This window comes from Polyodon spathula, chromosome 37, assembly GCF_017654505.1.
Source record: "Polyodon spathula isolate WHYD16114869_AA chromosome 37, ASM1765450v1, whole genome shotgun sequence".
Lineage (NCBI taxonomy): Eukaryota > Metazoa > Chordata > Actinopteri > Acipenseriformes > Polyodontidae > Polyodon > Polyodon spathula.
The window spans coordinates 510,074-530,446 of NC_054570.1; the positions used below are offsets into that span (position 1 = coordinate 510,074).

General features: G+C 44.5%; 2 protein-coding genes across 2 annotated transcripts; both read right to left on the reverse strand.

The window, feature by feature from the left end:
- Nucleotides 1-291: 291 nt before the first annotated feature.
- On the reverse strand, nt 292-4,065 carry LOC121304383 (RING finger protein 225-like). The gene is made up of 2 exons (XM_041235483.1): nt 3,883-4,065; nt 292-2,361 (listed from the first exon to the last, which is right to left on the reverse strand). Exon 2 carries the CDS (start codon nt 2,286-2,288, stop codon nt 1,629-1,631), a length of 660 nt encoding a protein of 219 aa, XP_041091417.1. The 5' UTR covers nt 2,289-2,361; nt 3,883-4,065; the 3' UTR covers nt 292-1,628.
- An 800-nt stretch (nt 4,066-4,865) lies between these two features.
- dhx16 (DEAH (Asp-Glu-Ala-His) box polypeptide 16) lies at nt 4,866-20,211 on the reverse strand. Its single transcript, XM_041235482.1, has 21 exons — nt 20,025-20,211; nt 19,493-19,735; nt 18,414-18,664; nt 17,695-17,881; nt 17,372-17,428; nt 16,357-16,611; nt 14,440-14,673; nt 14,082-14,276; nt 13,678-13,788; nt 13,324-13,439; nt 12,875-13,085; nt 12,306-12,404; nt 11,763-11,915; nt 11,157-11,297; nt 10,438-10,600; nt 10,149-10,267; nt 9,969-10,036; nt 8,929-9,091; nt 8,423-8,584; nt 8,092-8,265; nt 4,866-7,096 (listed from the first exon to the last, which is right to left on the reverse strand). The coding sequence occupies exons 2-21, from the start codon at nt 19,688-19,690 to the stop codon at nt 6,968-6,970; spliced, it is 3,186 nt and encodes a 1,061-aa protein (XP_041091416.1). The 5' UTR covers nt 19,691-19,735; nt 20,025-20,211; the 3' UTR covers nt 4,866-6,967.
- Nucleotides 20,212-20,373: the final 162 nt, after the last annotated feature.

Genomic DNA, 20,373 nt, shown 5'->3' on the forward strand with positions numbered 1-20,373 from the left:
CTTGTTTTTTGGAAACGTGATCCCTTGTTTTCTTTCTCAGGAGGTATTTGTACTATTTCAATGTTTGGCAATAATTGAGGTGTGCTTGTTAGTGATTGGGTTCCCTGTGTTTCTGGTTTGACAGCCTGTCGCAGATGGTTTTGGACCAATTTACACACCTTGGCAAATCATTTCTCTCTGGATTAGTTTTTTTCTGTTGGAACATTTTATTTAGATATAAATTAATTTTTGGTCTTGGAATACAACTCATAGAATGGGTTAAAGATTAAGCCAGATTCTGGTTAAATTCTTACTTAGACAGTACAAACTAGAAATAAAACAGGCTTTCTTAGGAAATTACTATCGATTTTATGAGGGTTATAAAAACTAGCGAGATCAAAGAGAAACTGAATTGAACCAGATGCTTTGAAGCTAGGGTTTGGACAAATGGGCAATTAACCAAGTGAGAAGAGATTTGTGTCTTTCTGATTGGTTTAAGGAAAAGTCATGACGTCACTGAGAGACTGCATTTAAACTGAGAATACTGAAATGCTCTTCCTATTGCTCTGATCTGTGCTTGGAAAGAGGATACCTGCAAACTGTTGTCACCATGTAACCTTTGAAATGTCTGGTTGTAACTTTGCAACTCAGAACTTTTACCTTCAATAAACTGTACTTATCTGGACTTGAAAAGAACAAGACCGTGATTTCTCTTTCCTTTCTTCCTTTCCTCCTTAAATACCTTATTTATTTTTGATTTGTTGAAAATGTGATTTTATTAATATTGTTTCAAAATATATTGCTACAATGTTTGATGGCCAGATGTATCCCTTTTTGGTTGCTTTGGTAGAGTGTTGTTTGAAAGCTGTTTAGCATGCTTTCAATCTCAGTACTGCCGAGAATTCTTATATAGCCTTCACGACTTCTCTCTGTCCATTTGTAACATGGTTTGAGGTTGATCAGTTTGGTGGGTGGGATTGGCTCTCTGATTGGCAGGTATAGGGTTATTTGGCTATGGTCTGACAGGGACGAATGCTGTTTGACTATAAAAGCATTGATAGATTCTAGGTCCATGTTTGTTATGACGTTGTCTATGACACTACTACCAAGAGCCGAGCTGAATGTGAATCTACCCAGAGAGTCCCCTCAGGTCCTGCCATTAGCGATGCACAGACCCATAGCTGAAAGGTCACATTGTCACATGACTTGAATGGGTTGAGGAAGGCTGGTAATAACTCAATATTTGACGTTCAAAAACAAACTAACAAAAAAGTTACATTTTAATACAACTCTGTACATTTTGTTTTGTTTACAGTATTAATTGACATCTTTTAAGAATACAAGCCACTTAACCCCCTGCTATGTACAAAGACAAGCACTGCAATGTGCAGAGTGGATTTGAAAGGCAGCGAGGCTCCAAGGCGCTTTTCAAAATCGTACGGGGGGACAGGAGATCATTCTCCAATTCCCAGTCTTTAATTCCAGCAGGGAAAACTGCATAGCAAGTCTGCTCTTCAATGCAAAATGCAGTCATTTAAATACTTCTTGTCAAACTGCACATGGAAGGCAATGAATGGAAATTCATGGCAAGAGGAATGAACCATTCCATCAGCTAGTACCTCCTTAAAGACTCCGGCGATCCCCTTCTATTAAATCTGAGTGCTGTTGGATATATTATTAATGGGTGTGACAGCTTGGTTGGGCTTAAGCTGGCTAGGCTGTAACTTGGGAACCAGCACGAATATAAGAATCCCAGACAGGACCAGAGCCACGGTCACCACGACTATGGTAGCGATGGCAGTGTAGAAGGTACAGGTAGAAAAGAGCAGCCTGGAGGCCTCGGTCCTGACCCTGGAAGGGGGGCGGCCAACATCCAAAGAGAGGCTGACGCTGTCCACCTTGCTGGGCTTGATCAGGGAGGCAGGGTCTACCTTCTTTTTTACCCACAGACGGCCTTTGCTTCGGTTAAACCTCACCGAGACGGCACCCTGCATCTCCGGGGCCAGCTTGCCGATCAGCTCCAGGTTGTTGGGCAGGTCAGTCAGCCCCTTCTTTGCTTCCAGCTGGGTTTCCTCGCGGCATAACGGGCAAACCAGGGTCTTGTTTTTCTCAGAGGAAACGTTGATGCGGGCCAAGCACTCCAGGCAAAAGGTATGGAGGCAGCTTAGGACTTTGGGGGCCTTGAAGACATTGTCGTAGGGGCAGAAGCACACGGTGCACTCGAGCGCCGAGGAATCACAGCCGGGGTCCTCCGGCGCCGAGTGGCTCGTGTTGGTTTTGCTGACTACATCGCCCTCTCTTGAAGTCATCACGCCGACAGGGGGAAAGTAGATCCGGAGAGGCTGGGGTGGAGGGATATGCGAGTGGGAGAGGTAATGTGTCCTGCAGAAAGAGAGAGAGTGGGAATAGGGGAGTTGGTTTTAATTATTATAATCTGATTGTTACTTTACTTCACAGGGTCTGTTTTAATGATCTTACCACCTTAAAGGACGAGGGTCTGTGGGAATTGTGCTTACAAGTGATGGCCAAAAAAAGGTTTCACCTTTAATGGAACTCCCATAGAAGTAAACTTGTCTATTAAACACAGTTTTCCCAACAAATCTTATGCAAGCCTACTTGTGCAATGTTGTTGAGTTTTCCTACATGCCTCCATTTGTTAAAATGAACGCCATTTTAAAAACATATTACCTTTTAATATTGATCTCACATTGTTAAAGCCCACACTCTCAAATCCGAGGCTGTTTAGAGATGATGCCTGCTTTAATAATGGAGGCAGAGTAGGAAAAAGGACCTTAAAATGCATCTCCAGAGTGACTCCACAGGCTTGGAAACACGAGGAAAAGAGTAAGCATTTGACAATGGACAAGTTCATTCTCTAATCTACCCCTGTGGTTGTAACATTAAAGGGGAAGCAACTTCTACAGGAAATATTCTCTTTATGGACTTGGTAAACATCCCATCAATTATTGAGACTGATTTTCTGTTCTTGCTCTGCAGATAATTGGCTTCATGACGTCAACAGTTCAGCTGCTGTCTTTGTCTTAAACAAAGAGGTGTGTAGCACTGACTAAGTAGTAAAGAATTTTTTTCATCGATTTCAGAAATTGAAGTTCCCCGTTTGCATTTTTAAAGAGCAATACATTTAATATACAGAACAATGCCGTCTCGTTTTTTTTTTGTAAGTGAATCTGTCCATTCAACACCTTTTCCCTCTCTCATGGTAAAGGATCTCTAAATATAATAAATAAAAGGATTGATGAGTAGCAGTATAATGCAGTATTTTGGACAGACACAGTCAAATGTAATGCAAAAGTACTGCTGAAGTAAAACAGGTACTCAAAGCAATACTTTTAAATTGAAGATGTATTTACAGTTAATCAGAGACAGCAACATTTGTAACACAATTATACTTGGAAATCTTTCCAAACCTAATGTAATACAAAATTGGATGTTAAATATATATTCACGTGAAAAACATACAAGAGCAATAGTAATAATGATAATCTATGGAATGTATCTGTAATAAATATACACATAAATACACGTTATAGACTTTTAATGTAACATACAGCAAAGGTATAAGCAATACTTTCACTTTCCCCTTACATTCTATACCATTATATAGACATATATATATATATATATATACACACACACACACACACACACACACACACACAACATGGCAGACAACTAGCTCATTTGTAACAATCATCATTCCCTTTCCTTTCCAGTCCCTCAGTTACTTTATTAATTGAACAGTAACTGTGTGCTACTGTTACATGTAGTTCTGTGTTTAATACAGCTGTTAAACTCTGAGCTGTTGAAATCATTTCATCGGTATTTGCATATGTTCTAGTATCTCCCTGACAATAAGAATTAGAAATCTTAGGACACACTAACCTGTTAAATCCAGCTCTTGACTACCTTGGGATATCCACTCCTTGCTGGTAAGCTATCCCAGGACATTTCTAATGATTTAATAGAACTTCCCGGTACTGTTCTGTATTGTTATGCGTGAATGAAGTGTTCAGACAACATCAACAGGTGTTGACTGCCCTCCTCTATCCCACAGTGCACTATGCCGGCCCTTCCTGTTTCACCTGTTTGGTGAGTTCAAGCCTGCCTAGACAGTGTTCTCTTTACCTGATGAGGCTGATACTACAGAGAAACACAACGCTGCCCAAGACTGGCGAGGCAAACCTGCAAGAAACTAAGCAGACGAATGCTTGTTTTGGGGCTGAAGCTTGCGTCTGCTTGAGTACTGTGGATGCAAAGGAGCTGTTTAACTGCTCCTCTCTCATCTCTGTTAGGTAGATCTGTAGCCTTGCCAGGTAAATTTCACTTCTGTCTAAACCTTATTAGAGATATGCATGTTAAATATAGGCGTTGCCCTTAGTGTTTATACAGTTTTAATTATACAGTGTCAGGTAATTTAATATTCAGTCTGTTCCATACACACATTTAACAATGTCTGCAAGGGACAGAAATATACCTGGGATTAAAGGCAGGCAGCTAGTGTGCAGGTCAATATACTGAGGTTCTCTCTCTCTCTCTCTCTCTCTCCCCCCTTTCAGAGCTCTGATAGGCTGCCTCTTACCATTCTATTGAAACTATCATTCCACTACTAAATTCTACTACCAATCCCATAATACTACTGCCACCTTTACAATTACTTCCATTCTACTATTAATACCACCATCACTGCCATTGCTTGGACATGATAGTACAAGTTCATGTTCAAATATGTATTTTTTAAAGTTACTGTAATAGATGCCGATCACTCTTCCACTTTAAATGTCTAATTAAGCAACTCTGTATTAGTCATCGAAGGGTTAAACCAATCCGGTGAAACTCAGCAAATCAGAAACGACTCCAATGAGTCACCACAACAAATCGGGTTAGTTTTGTGTGATACTGTTTATTACATTTAAAAAAAAAAAAAAAAAAAAAAGAAAGTATATACATACATGCACAACATTTTTAGATTTGAGTTTGACCACTAGTGGGCGATGGTTCTGCTGAGGAGGGTTCGACAGCAAAAACAAAATAAACTAAAAATAAACTAAAGGTACTTAACCTTTAAAAATATACACCAGAGGGTATAACATACTTTGTTTGCATCTGTCCATTGAATTGCATTCATCAATAATTCTATTGGAAATGTTCTTTTTTAGTATCTGTTTTAAAGTCAAACTCCCTCATATTTATTTATAAATCATACAGAAATTTGAAATTATCTCCAGATATCGGCTGAATATTATATGAAACTATAAAACAACAACAAACAAGTGGGTGGGTCTACCTTTTAATAAGACTGCTCTTCAAAATGTTTTTCACGAGTTCCAATACATTCATTTTTAGCAAAACTAAGTATAAACAAACAGGTGAGATATAAAATCGAGGTCCTATTGTAGCTGACTCTGCAGCAGCAGCTGTGATGCAAAAGTCACTTTGGATAAAAGCACCTGCTAAATGACTAAATAATAATTAAGATCTTTAATTTCCATAAGAATAAATATCTTGTGCCCCTTGTGGTTTGAATAGTAACAGCAGGATGCAGTTCAAGGCAGCACAAAAGCACATTTCTTATTTCTGTTGAAATCTGACAGTTTTAAAATGTAACTTTTGGCACTGTAATTCGGCACTGTTTCCCACGATTTTGTTGAAATGTCTTATTTGAAATCTACAATCTAAGCCATGTTTAGCTTCAGTGCTAGTTTGTGTTGAGTGATGATTCACTGCCCATCAACCTGTGCTTGAACTAGCAGCGTTTACTGTAGCAATTAAGGCTGTGCCCATACTCATAATTGCCTTTAAGTATTCATTGGCAGGTATTAAATAAATCTAATGTGTCCCTCCCTCAGCTTTACAGTATGTTTCTCAGCACACACCTAGAAGCAACCACAGCAAAGCCTTGTCAATACATGAAGAAACACCAACCAATAGCGTGCCAAAACTTACATAAAAAAATAACTTCACATGCATTGTTGCAATGTTCTCTCGCTAATTGTATTTGCATTGGTTTTGAGTGGGTCTCCAGTAACAAAGTGTGTTTCTTTATGTTTTGATGTGTTGAGATGTCTAGTTTCAGACCTCTGTTCACACTAATCGTGGAGTACCTTACCTTACCTTACATTGGGTAATCCAAGATCAGTATTAAATCGCTCTAATCTTCAATTCAAAGTGCCTGCCATGGACTACCATAGGCTGGACCAGCCAGTGTCTTTATATTAGTAAGCGCTAGCACCCTCTAGTGCACAGCTAGTGTTTTGCCAGGACACTTAAGGAAACTTGTTTCTAAATTGGTGGACCACTAGATGGCGCTGGCTCTTATTTCTATAAAGGCTGAGCTAGCCTGTTACATTGATTTACAGCAGGCAACTAGAACTGAAAAGCAGATCAAGCACCATAACGCAAAGTAACTGAAGCACGAGGCACTCTGCAGGAATTCTGCAGGATTGCAAACATCATAACCAGGTAAGGGAGCTGTCAAATCATAATATTGTATCATGTAAGAAATTAATGGACTTCTACAAAACTGTCCAATAATTATTTTTTCAAACCGTACAACCAGGCATAACAGGGACGGAAATAAGACTCCTACTGTACAGTGTTTCACCCATTCCAGGATTTACGATGAGCACCATTATCCCCAGTGTATGGGTAACAAGCTCAGGTGTGTCTTATTAAGCTTACAGTAAAACCAGGAATGGATCAAACTGCAACGGGAGTCTTATTTCCATCCCTGTAATACTATTTTGTGAGATGCAATTCCTTCAATGTGAATGGATCCCTCGAGTCTTACTTCCATCCCTGCAACAGGGCACGGTGCCAGCAGCAGTAATATAGCTTCAACTCAAACAGTAAGCCAGGGACAGGAATCCAGCTAATTGCAGCAGTAAAGTTATTCATCTTGAGTGGTATAAAGCCCTGGTTATTATCCCTCCTGTGAAAGGCTGCCTGGAGTCCCTGCTGGGAGGAGATCTCAGCCCAGCTCTTCCCTGCTCTTCCCCACTTTCTTGGGCATTTTCTTGCTGGATGGATCCTCCAGTTCTTTGGCCTTGTAATAATGAGGAGCCACTTCAAGCAGCCAGGCGCTGTCGATCTCAATGACCTGCCAAGCGAGAGAGAGAGTGTTCAGGTTTACCAAAAAACAGTAAGAACTACATTCAGGCACCCTTCGTTAAACACGTTTCACACGCTGCATCAGAGTGGTGCATTCTGAATGGACCCAAGACTACAGAAGGTCCTTCCAGTCTTGCAGTGCGCCGATACTCCTACTTCTAAGTTTCCTCTCACCCGGGCGCTGAGATTTGCACTACCGTATAATGAAAGTCAGTTACTGCAGTAAAAAATATCAGCTATACAGGTGAGAGGAAACTTCACTTCCAACCGGCTTTTAAAACACTCGGGACGCGAGTGCCATTGATTGGTACTCAACTGTAAAGGTGAGGAAAGGACATAGTTTCTTGTTTTGAAATCGACACGATGAATGGATTTACTGAATGTGGATACTTCAAAACAGCTGTACTGTGGAGCTCAAAGGCAAGTCATTGGACAGCCCTAAACAAGACGCCAACTCAACTGGGGCTGTTTTACTAACCAAAACCGTAGTCTATCCCTTCAACTTCATCTTGTCACTGGTGTCCATTCTAATTTACAAAGCCTTGTGTTTTAGTGAACAAAAATGGCTTCTAACTGAACTTGACATTGGACTCCAACCTCATTCATCTAGACGCAAAAATGTTGTCTACAAGCCAACCCAAACAATATCGCAAAATGGTATCATAAAAGTGCTGGATGCAGTAATAGTAGGACAGTATTTAATGATCAGTTTAGAAATGTCGCATTTTTCCATTTTTGTCAGTTAAATATATGGGAAAACTACCATGTGGTGTGCAATTCAATATGTTGACGTAACATTATTCAGCAGGCTTCATTCGACTTTATGAAACAAAATTAGTTCATTCTACAGGGTGATGTAAATAATTCTGGCCAGAGCTGTAAAATTTGTGTTTCTGTTCTCAGTCCCACTAAGTGGACATGGTTGTCTCTTTCACGGGTGTCCCTGTGTGCCAGCGGACAGGGACTCTGTACTCAGGGACTCGCCTGTCTCATAAACTCCTTGGTGGTGAAGACCAGCTCATGGTAGATGATCCAGCGCGGCTGCTCCTCAAAGAGAGAGCTGTTGGGGTGCACGTACACAGTCTGCTGGTGCTTCACCGTGCGGTACCCCGACTTGGAGAGGCGTGCCGTGTGGTAAAAGAAACCAGCTGTGACTGCCTGGAGGGGAGGGGGAGAGAGATGAAGAGGGAGAGAAAGGGGTACACTTTGCTTTAGTACACTTTGCTATGCCTGTACTGTGCTTAAAGCGTTTCTAAGGGCTGACAGCTCAATGATGTGCGCCTGGGCGCACAGCTGCAGGGCTCCGGTTTCTTGCCTTGCGGATGGGGACGATGTCCTCTGGGCTGGAGGTCAGCTCGATCTCGATCCTCTCCATCAGCCCCTCCAGCTGCTCCCGGATATCGCGGGCCCGTTTCATGGAGCGGAACTGGATGAAGTTCTCATAGCACCACTGAGTGGAGTAGCCACTCTCCACCCACTGCAACACACAGCACAATACAACAGCACTCAATACACTACAATACAACACCGGGAATGGGACTTCTACGGCATAGCAGTTTCACCCATTCTAGGTTTTACCACTAGCTTGATTATCCAAAGGGTACAGGTAACAATCTCAGGTGTCTCTTATTACACTTACAATAAAGGGATCAAATGCAAGGGGTCTTATTTCCATCCCTGCAATACTATAGTGTTAGATACAATTACTTTAATGACTGAATGGATCCCTTAAGACACCTTCCTGCACCTTGTAGAGTCTGTGCCACACCCACATGACATGCAGGTCTTCCTCAAGTATGTGGTGCCAGCTCTCTGACTCACCTGGGTATAGACATTGAGCAGCACCAGGTGATCTCCGCCCGGCACCACGAAGTTCATGCGCGCATTGTCAGCGTGGACCACTTTGTCCTTGGGCCGGTAGAAGATGGAGTTGTTGACCGACAGCATGGCTGCAATGGTCAGAATCTCCTCAGAGCACCGATAGCTGAAACAATACACAGTAGAGGAGAGACAGATGTCAGAGCCAACACACAATCACAGAGACGCCATGGTAAGGCCTGCAGTGCACTCTTACAGCCACCAGATGGCGCCGTCAGTTCTAGAAATGCGAGTTCAAAAAATGCGAGTTCAAAAAATCTTACCTCCTGTGCACTTCTTTCTATTCGTGATCTCAGATGTGCAGTTTTGAAAGAAACGCCTGACACCTGGTTCTACACTAGGGTTAATAAATCTCTGTTTACAAGCCATGCTTTCAGATAGTGCTGCACTTCCTTGGCCACTTGGATAGTGAAACTGCCCACGACGCTTCAGCCGATTCTTTTGTACTCAAGCAGCTTCTTGTCCTGTTAAGCAACTTGCTTTCAGATACCAGGTTTTAACATTTAAATACCCGCATGGTACAACATGTGCTTCTTTCAAAACTGCACACTTGAGACCCAACAGAAGTGAAAACCAGGTCAGGTTTCAGAAATTATTTCGTCAGCTACAGTCTCTTTAAAGTACAGAAATTAAAAAGATATTGCACGAATTTAATGGTCGAGTTTAGTTTATTATCAAGCACGAAGCCATTCTCAGAACATCTTATTTTGCCATAATGGTTGTACAGGCTAGACTACCAACTGACAAAAATACTTAAGACATGGATACTGACACTGACAATGCCTAAGTGCTCTTTTTAAAATTAAAACATGATTTATAAGGCAATGTGTTCAGTAGACCTTGACTCTTACGGTACGAGAGTGTCTTCTGGGACTCTTGCACTAGAAGAGACAGGTACATATTACCTTATAAAGTGAAAGGCTCAACATTATTATAAGGCACATGCTGATTTCTCAACCCTACTGAAGCATCCTCGTACTCACTGCTCGGACGCCAGGACCATTTTGGAAAGCATGGGGTCGACCGGGAGCTCAGCCATTCTGCGTCCCAGCTGAAAAGAGAGAGGCCAGGGGGAGAGGTTAGAGCTAGAGGCACACGTTCCCCAATCACCCCCTTTGGTGATGGAGGGATAAAGGGGTGAAGGTGAGGGATGGAGGGAGTACCTTGGTAAGCTCCCCTAGGTGATTGAGGGCTCCCAGGGCATAGAGCTGCTCCAGAGCCAGGACCAGGGTCTCATGAGGAGGGGGGTCCATGAAGTCAAAGTGGATCAGATCATTGATACCTGCAGAGACACAGGAGTGGGAGGCGTTACTGAAACAGCATTTCACAGAGAACTTTGTAGTGTTTAATAGTGTGCATATGTGAACTGCAATCATGACGGTCACACCCATAGAAGCCCTAGCACTCGGACTCCATGTTTGTAGTTCGAATGGTTCGGCGTGCTCTCCTCACCCAGGCTCTTGAGCAGCAGCACAACGTTGCCCAGGTTGGTCCTCTGGATCTCCGGCACGGTGCTCTCCTCCATCTCGTGCTTGTAGGCCCAGGCTGTGTAGAGCCGGAAGCACTTTCCTGCCGCCACGCGCCCTGCACGACCTGCACGCTGATTGGCTGAGGCCTGAACCAATCACATCAGAGAGAGCGCGAGAGAGAGCGAGACGCAGCTAAGTTAGACAGGCCCTCCAGTGGAAACACAGCAATTACCCAACATGTTTATGTATACACCATTAGAACAGGTTAGTCCTGCACACAGTTAATATTAAAATGATCAGGAGCCAGGAGTTTGAGAAACCAGGCCCTTGTTAAAATAATAAACTGTTCCTCCCCCTATAGCTGCATGAACTCTGCTTAATAGTAAACATACCAGTGTGACGTATTCATGCTGCAATGAGGAGTGTGATCAGTTAAATAAGAGCACTTTCTAGAGTCTCATGCTGGCATTACCTACCACACTATAGAACACCAGAAAACCCTGTGCAGAATTACAGCAGCTAACCATCGTGTATAAAATCTATATAAAGATCTAGTGCACAGACACTGTCTGCTGTGAGTCTGTGTGACTCTGTGTGTGTGTGTGTGTGCGTGTATGTGAGTAAGTCTGTCTCTCAGTGTGCCTCCGTGCCTGCGTGTGTATTCTGAGTCGGTGTGCGTCTCTGTGAGTCTCAGTGCCTCACCCTGGAGCAGGGTGTGACTATGAGGCTCTCCATGCCCGTCCTGGCGTTGTAGCTCTTCTGTTTGCAGAAGCCAGGATCGATAACGTAGATGATGCCGTCGATGGTGAGGGAGGTCTCGGCGATGTTCGTCGCCACGACAACCTGAGGGCAACAACCAGACAGGACCCAGCACATTATATTAGTGGATGAATGCAAGAGGAAAGAAAGCGAGTCTCGGCTATTGCCTTCCTGAGATAAAACAAGGACAATAGTGCTGCACTTCCCTAATATTCTGTTATACAGATTGAGCTCTCCACAGAAATCAGGTGCTGACAATCAGGTAGGGCCACTGGGGTTGACAGAGCTAATTTACCATTCCAAACGGAAAAAATACAAACATTTGCTTGAATTTGCGATGGCTGCTGCTTTTCTTAAGACTGTGGAGAACAGCGATCTACACAAACCCAAGCAGCAATTTCTGTACTCATTTCAATTTGAATGGTAAATTAGCCTGATCAACACCAACAACAGTCACCTGTGGAGAGCGCTGTCCAAGCAATCGGTTCAGGGAGCACTTCAGAACGAACGAAGCAAATCACTGTAGTGCTGGGAGGCAGGCTGACTCACTTTCCTGGCCCCGGGGGGCGTGGGTTCGAATATCTTGGACTGCATGTCGGAGGGCAGGTTGGCGTAGATGGGCAGCACCAGGAGCTCGCTGATCTTGGAGCCCAGACGCCGACAGCGTTCCTGGAGCAGCTCACAGCACGCCTCAATCTCCTCCTAGCAGAGAAGAGCAGCACAGCAGTAGGTTAGAAAACTACAGGCAAGATGGCGGCTCCCACAGACGCACTAGCATCTGGGCTCCATGTTTGTAGTTCTAAATGTGAGTTTACGCGGGATGGGTTGAGCTACGCAAACCTGTTCTGTAATCAAAAACTACGGTCAAGAAGGCAACACCCATAGAAGCCTTGAAAATGCCGGTTAGAAAACTACAGGCAAGGTGGCAGCTCCCACAGACCCACTAGCACTTGGCTGCCCAGTTTGTAGTTTTTAATTATTGTGTTGCTTTACATGTTCAGTAATAATAATAATACATAAACAACAGTCAAGATGGTGACTCCCATAGAAGCCCTACCACCTGGGCACCATGTTTGTAGTTTTAACTGTTACCTGTCCAGTGAGAAATACCAACACATCGCCCTGGGGCTGAGTGACGTGGATCTGCAGCACTGAGACGACACAGGCCTCCAGGTAGTCTGCTTCAGGAGCCTGGAGAGGGAGAAGGAGAGAGGGAGAACAGCCCGATGAGTTAACTTTGGCAATGCCTCGAGAGAACACACCGACAGACACATTCACATGACATTCACAGAGACACAGACTCAACTCGGTCTACAAGTTCTCCTGCCTGATGTTTCATCTAGAGCTATAAAAGACTTAATAGTGGCATGTTTAGAAATACGAAAAAAAAACTTCATTAAACTCAAAAAGACCAAAGTTTCAACTAGAAGTTTTTCTCAACTTTTGTCATTGAATTTTACGAAGCTTCTTGACTCTCCTGATGAGAGACAAAAACACACACACAAACCCTGCCTGACATCCTAAAGACAGACAAGACTCACGGACAGACGCAGACAAACACACTGCCTGATATACTGGACAGAGAAGAGCCAGTCAGACAGACATGCACCTCGAGACACATTTACACACTCAGACACACAAGCACTGGGAATGTCCCTGACCTTGGTGTAGAAGATGTCCACTGGGAACCTACGGCCCGGGATCCTGAAGACGGGCGCGTCGTCAAAGAAGGCAGAGAAGCGCTCGGTGTCGAGGGTGGCACTGGCAATCAGCACCTTGAGGTCGGGCCGGAAGCGCGCGATATCCTTGATCAGACCGAACAGGATGTCCGTGTGCAGAGTGCGCTCATGAGCCTCGTCGATAACCACCACGCTGCACAGGAACAAAAGATCAAAACCCAATCCTCTCCGCTCACTGGCTCCTCCCATGCAATCTCACAGCATCATGGATCTCCTTTCCCGTTTCCACCCTTCTCTTCTCTCAAACGTGACCCTTTCCTCCTCTCTCAGATCTGTCTACCCTATCCTCTCTTCTTCACCTCCCCAGCCTCTTTCCCTCATCTTCTCCCCTCCCCTCCCCTCCCCTCCATCCCCTAACCCTCTTCCCTCACCTGTAGCTGGCCAGGTCAGGCTCTGTCATGAACTCTCTCAGCAGCATGCCGTCGGTCATGTACTTGAGAACCGTGCGCTCTGAGGTGCAGTCCTCAAACCGGATACTGTACCCCACCTGAAACACAGTCAATACAGCACCCTGAACCACACGGTCAATACAGCACCCGGAACCACACAGTCAGTACAGCACCCTGAACCACACAGTCAATACAGCACCCTGAAACGCAGAGTCACTACAGCACCCTGAATCGCAGTCAATACAGCACCCTGAAATACACTCAATCAGTATAAAGAACTACAGCTTCCATCATCCCTCACTGTCACTAGTGACAGTTTATATAAACAGGCTATACCTCGTTCCCCAGCTTGACCCCCATTTCCTGTGCCACACGAGCAGCCACGCTCATAGCAGCCACTCTCCTGGGCTGAGTGCAGCCGATCTTCATTGCGTTCTCTGTGTAGCCCTGCGGAGAGAGAGAAAGGGGGAGAGTGAGAGATGGAGGGGGAAGAGGCATGGGCTGCAGCAGCCAGTCAGAGTGGACAACTCTCGCCGAGGGTGATTTTAAGCCAGTGGAAGATACAGCTACGGTCAAAGGTTTTGCATCACCCTACAGAATTCGCGTAAAAGCTACTGGGATCCGATATCGTATTAATGCAAACTATAGACGGAGATCCTGTAGAGGAAAACGCAAAGTCAATATCCACTGGCTGTAAGCTTAGACAGGGAGAGAAGACACACTCACACACAGGCCCTCACCTCCTCCACCAGGTACTGCGGTATCTGGGTGGTTTTGCCAGACCCTGTCTCCCCCTCGATGATGAGGACCTGGTGCTCTCTGATAGCTGCCAGCAAGTCCTGTCTGAATGGGAACACTGGGAGGCTGCGCCGCACCTCCTGGATCGACAGTCTCTGCTTCTGAGCCTCCGAGAGCTCAGAGTCTCCCTTCTCATCCTGACAGACAGACAGACAGACAGTCAGCTTCCATTGCAGGAAAACCCATATTCTGTTTCAATTTTCATAAGTAAGGAGTTACAAGCAAATCCAGTGGGGTAGATAGGTCCTAGTAGAGCAGTCAGGTTGTGAGTGCGTGAGTGAGTGAGTGAGTGAGCTTTACCTTGTCCACTGTTCCCTTCATGGTCACCATGCTGACAAAGTCTATCATCTCCTCGTCCTCCATCACCAGCTGGTATCTCTCTCTCTCTTTCTTCCCCCTCTCCTGAGCGTCCCGCGCCCCGAATCTCAGCGCGGCGGCCCCTAGCTGCTCCTCCTCCCAGCGCCTCTGCTCATCCCGCGGGGCCCAGCCCGTACCCCCCTCCGACTCTGGCTCCACATAGCGCTCTGGGACTGTCTGGAGAAACACAGAGAACACTGTCTGACGCTTTGAAAACAGATCTACAACCTCGCAGTTCCAATTTGCAATTATTATAACAGTTTTCAATTGCCTTTTGAAGTTAGAAAGTTACTGTGCGTGTTGCTCTAACAGTCAACTAGTCAAAGTGAAAAGTGACAGCGGATATCAGAAGCTGGTTTCAGAAGGACACAAATTCAGTTGAGGCTGCTATCCATCAACATACAAAATGACATTTTAAATATTTTTCAAAGACAGTGCAAAAACAGCAAAGTGTTGCCAAACATTACGCACACACAGAGCACCAGACATGCTCAAATACATGATTTATTAATATTAGTGCCGGGGTGAACACAGAATTTTCACGATCGGATATTTGCTCATAATTGAAATATTCGTTCTTTTTTCAAAAGTAATAAAAGCCATTCTATTGCTCAGAACGCAGGCAGAGACCGCAGTGTATATTCATCTCACATAGCACAAGGAGCTCTTTTTCATTTGCCATTTTTGAAACTGGCACAAACTGTCAGAAACCGTCTCAGGGAAGCTCATCTGCGTGCTCTTTGTCCTCACTAGGGTCTTGCCTGACTGCAGTTCGGCGTCGTAACCAACTTCAGTGGGCAAATGCTCACCTTCAACGGCCACTGGCACGCTGGAGAAGTGTGCTCTTCACGGATGAATCCCGGTTTCAACTGTACCGGGCAGATGGCAGACAGCATGTATGGCGTCGTGTGGGCGAGCGGTTTGCTGATGTTAACGTTGTGAACAGAGTGCCCCATGGTGGCGGTGGGGTTACGGTATGGGCATAATATATGAACAACGAACACAATTGCATTTTATCGATGGCAATTTGAATGCACAGAGATACCATGATGAGATCCTGAGGCCCATTGTCGTGCCATTCATCCTCCACCATCACCTCATGTTTCAGCATGATAATGCACGGCCCCATGTCGCAAGGATCTGTACACAATTCCTGGAAGCTGAAAATGTCCCAGTTCTTCCATGGCCTGCATACTCACCAGACATGTCACCCATTGAGCATGTTTGGGATGCTCTGGATCGACGTGTTTGACAGCGTGTTCCAGTTCCCTCCAATATCCAGCAACTTCGCACAGCCATTGAAGAGGAGTAGGACAACATTCCACAGGCCACAATCAACAGCCCGATCAACTCTATGTGAAGGAGATGTGTCGCGCTGCATGAGGCAAATGGTGGTCACACCAGATACTGACTGGTTTTCTGATCCACGCCCCTACCTTTTCCTTAAGGTATCTGTGACCAACAGATGCATATCTGTATTCCCAGTCATGTGAAATCCATAGATTAGGGCCTAATGAATTTATTTCAGTTGACTGATTTCCTTATATGAACTGTAACTCAGTAAATTCTTTGAAATTGTTGCATGTTGCATTTAAATTTTTGTAGTGTGTGTATGTGTATGTGTGTGTGTGTGTATATATATATATATATATATATATATATATATATATATATATATATATATATATATATATATATTTTTTTTTTTTTCCCAGTGTCAACTAATGAACAATTTTGACCTCCGCTGCCCCCCCACTCCCCTCCTCTCCCCCCACAGTATAACAAATGCACAACCTGTAAGCTTATGAATTCCTTCGTTAGCTCCGTCCCTAGGAAGGGCAGGGTTGGGCGCAGTCTCACCTTGCTCCTGGTCTCCTCAGGCATGTAGTATCGGTTGCTCTTTTCCAGTTTCTCCTGCTGCCCTGCTTTCTTGTACTCCTTGGCAAGGTCTCGGACAGTCTTCTTGTATTTAAGAGCCTCCTTCTCGTGTGCAGTCAGCTCCTGATTGGAGAAGAGGTACTCCTCATCCATTATCTCTGCCTCCAGGTCTTCCAGTTTCTCCGCCTCGCGCTTCGCCAGGTAATCCCGTCGCGACTTCTTACGCAACTCTGGGAGCTAAACACAGACAGACAGACAATCAAACAGTATAGAGAACTACAGCTCCCATCATCCCTCACTGTTACTAGACACAGAGCGTCATACTCAATCAGTATAAAGAACTACAGCTCCCATCATCCCTCACCGTTACTAGACACAGAGGTTTATACACAATCAGTTTAAAGAACTACAGCTCCCATCATACCTCACTGTTACTAGACACAGAGCGTCATACACTCAATTAGTATAAAGAACTACAGTTCCTACCATCCCTCGCTGTTACGAGACTTCAGAATTTCAGAATCAGAACTTCAGACACTCAATCAGTATAAAGAATGACAGTTCCCTTTGTCCCACACAGCTAGTACTAGTGTAGAGACATTCTGGGAGCTGTAGTTTTTATATTCTGATTCTAGTCCTTGAGTGCTCAGGTTGCTGTTGGCACAGTCCTGATCATTTTAGTAAGATCATCAGTCCTTGCTGTTACTAGAAGTGTAGAGGCATGCTAGACGAAACTAAGAAAGAAAGTCAAGCAGGAAACATCTACAGGAATTCACCCTAAAGGTAAAACTAAAGAAAGGAAGTGGACCAGACACATGTTTAGTGTAAGATGGAGTGTAAAAGTATGTGTGTTTGTGCAGATTATCTTGCCACATATCTGTACCAAACCCGATTCCTTCATCAGTTCAAAACACTCAAACATGAAGTGGTCAAGTCAAGTAGACAATCTCAGGTCAGCGTTATGAGAACGCAGTCACTCTGGTGCGGAATCACGCACCATTTCTCTCTGGCCTTCTTCTGCCACCTTGAGCCTCTTCTGAGCTTCTTCATAACCCTGCAAAACAAGGAACAGAAAGAGGAGTATTACCCAAGTGCACAAAGAGCGTCAATGCCAAGCTTCACGAGGACCGGATAAATCGGGTGTCCAGATATATAGAAAACTGAAGTATGAAATCGAGATGGGCAGACACGCCCCTAGACCGCCACAGTCTGCTACTCTCAGTCACGTCAATGCTAAGTTCCATGACAACGTAACACACAGAGGTTGACCCTTTCTCTTGACGCGTTCTTGACGCGCGGTGTTGCTCTGAGAGGCCGTACCTTCTTGTCGGATCTCTCCAGCACATGCCTGGTCTTCTCCTTGTCTCTCTTCTTCATTCTCTCCGAAAAGGCATCCCTCTCCTCCAGGTCTTGAAGCCGCTCCCTCTCCTCTTTCTCCCACTCCTCCTCCTCCTCCTCCTCTCCATCCCGCTTGCCTCCCAGCTGAGCCTGGGAAGCCAGCCTCCCACTGCAGGAAACAAAACGCACAGTAATTAAGAGTGCTAAAATCAATTTTCTTACCTCTGATTACACATCCCCGCTGCCCTCTTTAAAAGAGTACTAAGGCTTTACAATCAATTTTCTGTCCCTTTATTTGAGCTAGCAACATTACTGCTGTCCCTCTCCTTTTAAATTGGTGCTAACCTGGGATTTATCATTTTTTCTTACCTCTTGTAAGCACTACCAACATTATCACAGATATCCCCCTCTAGTGCTAACCATGGTTCAATACCTAAGGACAGAGTTGGAACTTAAGGGATGACAGCATGGAATGGAATGGGCGGTCTAGCCGTGTTGCGGATTTAAATCACTGGGATTCTTCAAGACCCGACTTCACAAGATACCGGATGTAACTATAGAAATACTCAATCATCTTTTCTCAAATGTCTTTCAAGACATTGAAAAAAAGCCTTGTGGTTGAAAAGTTTGTCATTGAATTATTATTTTTTCCCTTTCAGTCCTATATGCATGTGGGTATAAACCAGCGAATCCTCTCTCACCTCTTCTCGCTCCCACTCTCCTCCGACGATGACGACGAGGCTGCCCGTTTCTGTCGCAGGTGCTTCCTCTTTCTCTCCCTCCCTTCCTCCTTCTTCCTCTTCCTCCTCTTCTCCTCCTCCTCCACTATTTGGCTCTCTCCCTCGCTTTCGCTTTCCTCCAGCAGGGTGTAGGTTCTGTTCTTGCGTTCCATCTCCACGGCGTGTCTCTCCACTGCTCGGGCTGGCTTCTCAACTGCCTGCTTCTTAGGGATCTGAAACAGAACAGACACAACACATTGGTGTGGGCACAGAACAGTTAACCTCAACTAGACAAAGTGACATCCGACCAGATTTACATCTCCGGTTTTGCCTGAAAGAGAATTCCACAGTTATATTGTTCAATTATTATGTAACTGTTGAAGCTAGATGACTACATATCTGACGTCTAGAGAGACACGTTGCAATAACTGTTGTTTTTGTATGAGCAGACGCCACGGACATTGCTGTTCTAACAAAATGTAATTTGATTGTTAACACTGACCATTGCTCAAGACTTTCATATTTAACAACTAGTAATTCATAATACAAGGCTTAGGATAACTGATATTACTGTAAATAAATAAAACCACCATACCCTACAACACCCTTCAACAGACTGTGTTTAAAATGTGTACTAACAGTGAGCTGGCAATGTCAGTATTGAAAGTGCATTCAGCGGTTTAGCAGAAGGTGCTGCTTGGGTGCCCTGTAATCAAAAAGGTGGGAGTGAACAGTGTTCCCTGTTTTCAAAAAGCATTACTGTATAACCCTACACAGCGCAGTGCCTTGCTGCAGAGCTGTGTTTGAATGCAGCGATTATCTTGTCAATGGTACTGTATAACCCAGCGCAGTGCCTTGCTGTAGAGCTGTGTTTGAATGCAGTGATTATCTTGTCAATGGTACTGTATAACCCAGCGCAGTGCCTTGCTGTAGAGCTGTATTTGAATGCAGTGATTATCTTGTCAATGGTACTGTATAACCCAGCGCAGTGCCTTACTGTAGAGCTGTATTTGAATGCAGTGATTATCTTGTCAATGGTACTGTATAACCCAGTGCATTACCTTGCTGTAGAGGAGCTCAGCGAAGGCAGTGATCCTGTGGTCAATGTCGATAGTTCCCGTGTCTCTCAGCCGCTGGATGAAGTCGGCTCCACTGCTGCTGCGGCGGGCCGTCCCGATCAGGAACTGGGACACATACTTATCACTGAGGCCCAGGATCTCGTGCAGCTGGTCGCTCACCCACTGCTCCAAACCCGCCATGACTGACAGGGCAGCCAGGCAGACAAACTACAGGATGAACTTACACTACGGAAAGAAGACACGTCGCACATCTCAACACGGATAGCAATAAGACTCCCATTGCATTGCAGTTTGATCCAATCCTGGTTTTACGAGGAGTTTAATAAAAACACACCCGAGCTTGTTCGCTATACACTGTGGCTAATCAAGCACATAATGAAACCTGGAATGCGTTAAACTGCTACGTAATAGGAGTCTTAATAATAATAATAATAATAATAATAATAATAATAATAATAATAATAATAATAATAAACGGACTAAATTGGATAACTGGTGAAATAATAGGGTTCACCTCGTTCCTCTCCGTTTCTCCCCTCGATCTTCAATATTTCAGCTCAGATGCCTATCCTAACCCCGTAGGTTTACCGTCATTACACCAAGCGTGTAACACTGTTAAAGATAATGTTATATTCAGCTTCTCCACTTCGATACGCGTTTGAACCACAAGCAAGCAACACACAAGACCCAGGAACCGGAAACACGAGCACCGGACAGAACGGAGCTTCTTTTTTTTTTTTACTCTAGTTTCTCACCACACAGCGCCGCCTAGCGATGTTAATCCAAACGACACCGGTTCAAATATTACAGTAATCTTTTTTATATACTTTAACACTGCTAAAAGTGCATCGTCATTTGTAATT

Excerpts from the sequence above, each read along its gene's own strand:
- LOC121304383 (XM_041235483.1), bottom strand. The coding sequence starts at position 2,288 with ATGACTTCAAGAGAGGGCGATGTAGTCAGCAAAACCAACACGAGCCAC.
- dhx16 (XM_041235482.1), bottom strand. The coding sequence starts at position 19,690 with ATGGCGGGTTTGGAGCAGTGGGTGAGCGACCAGCTGCACGAGATCCTG. Across the intron at positions 11,298-11,762 it reads CGCCCCCCGGGGCCAGGAAA|GTTGTCGTGGCGACGAACAT; the intron begins GTGAGTCAGCCT and ends TGTTGCCCTCAG. Across the intron at positions 8,585-8,928 it reads TGCTCAATGTCTATACCCAG|TGGGTGGAGAGTGGCTACTC; the intron begins GTGAGTCAGAGA and ends TGTGTGTTGCAG.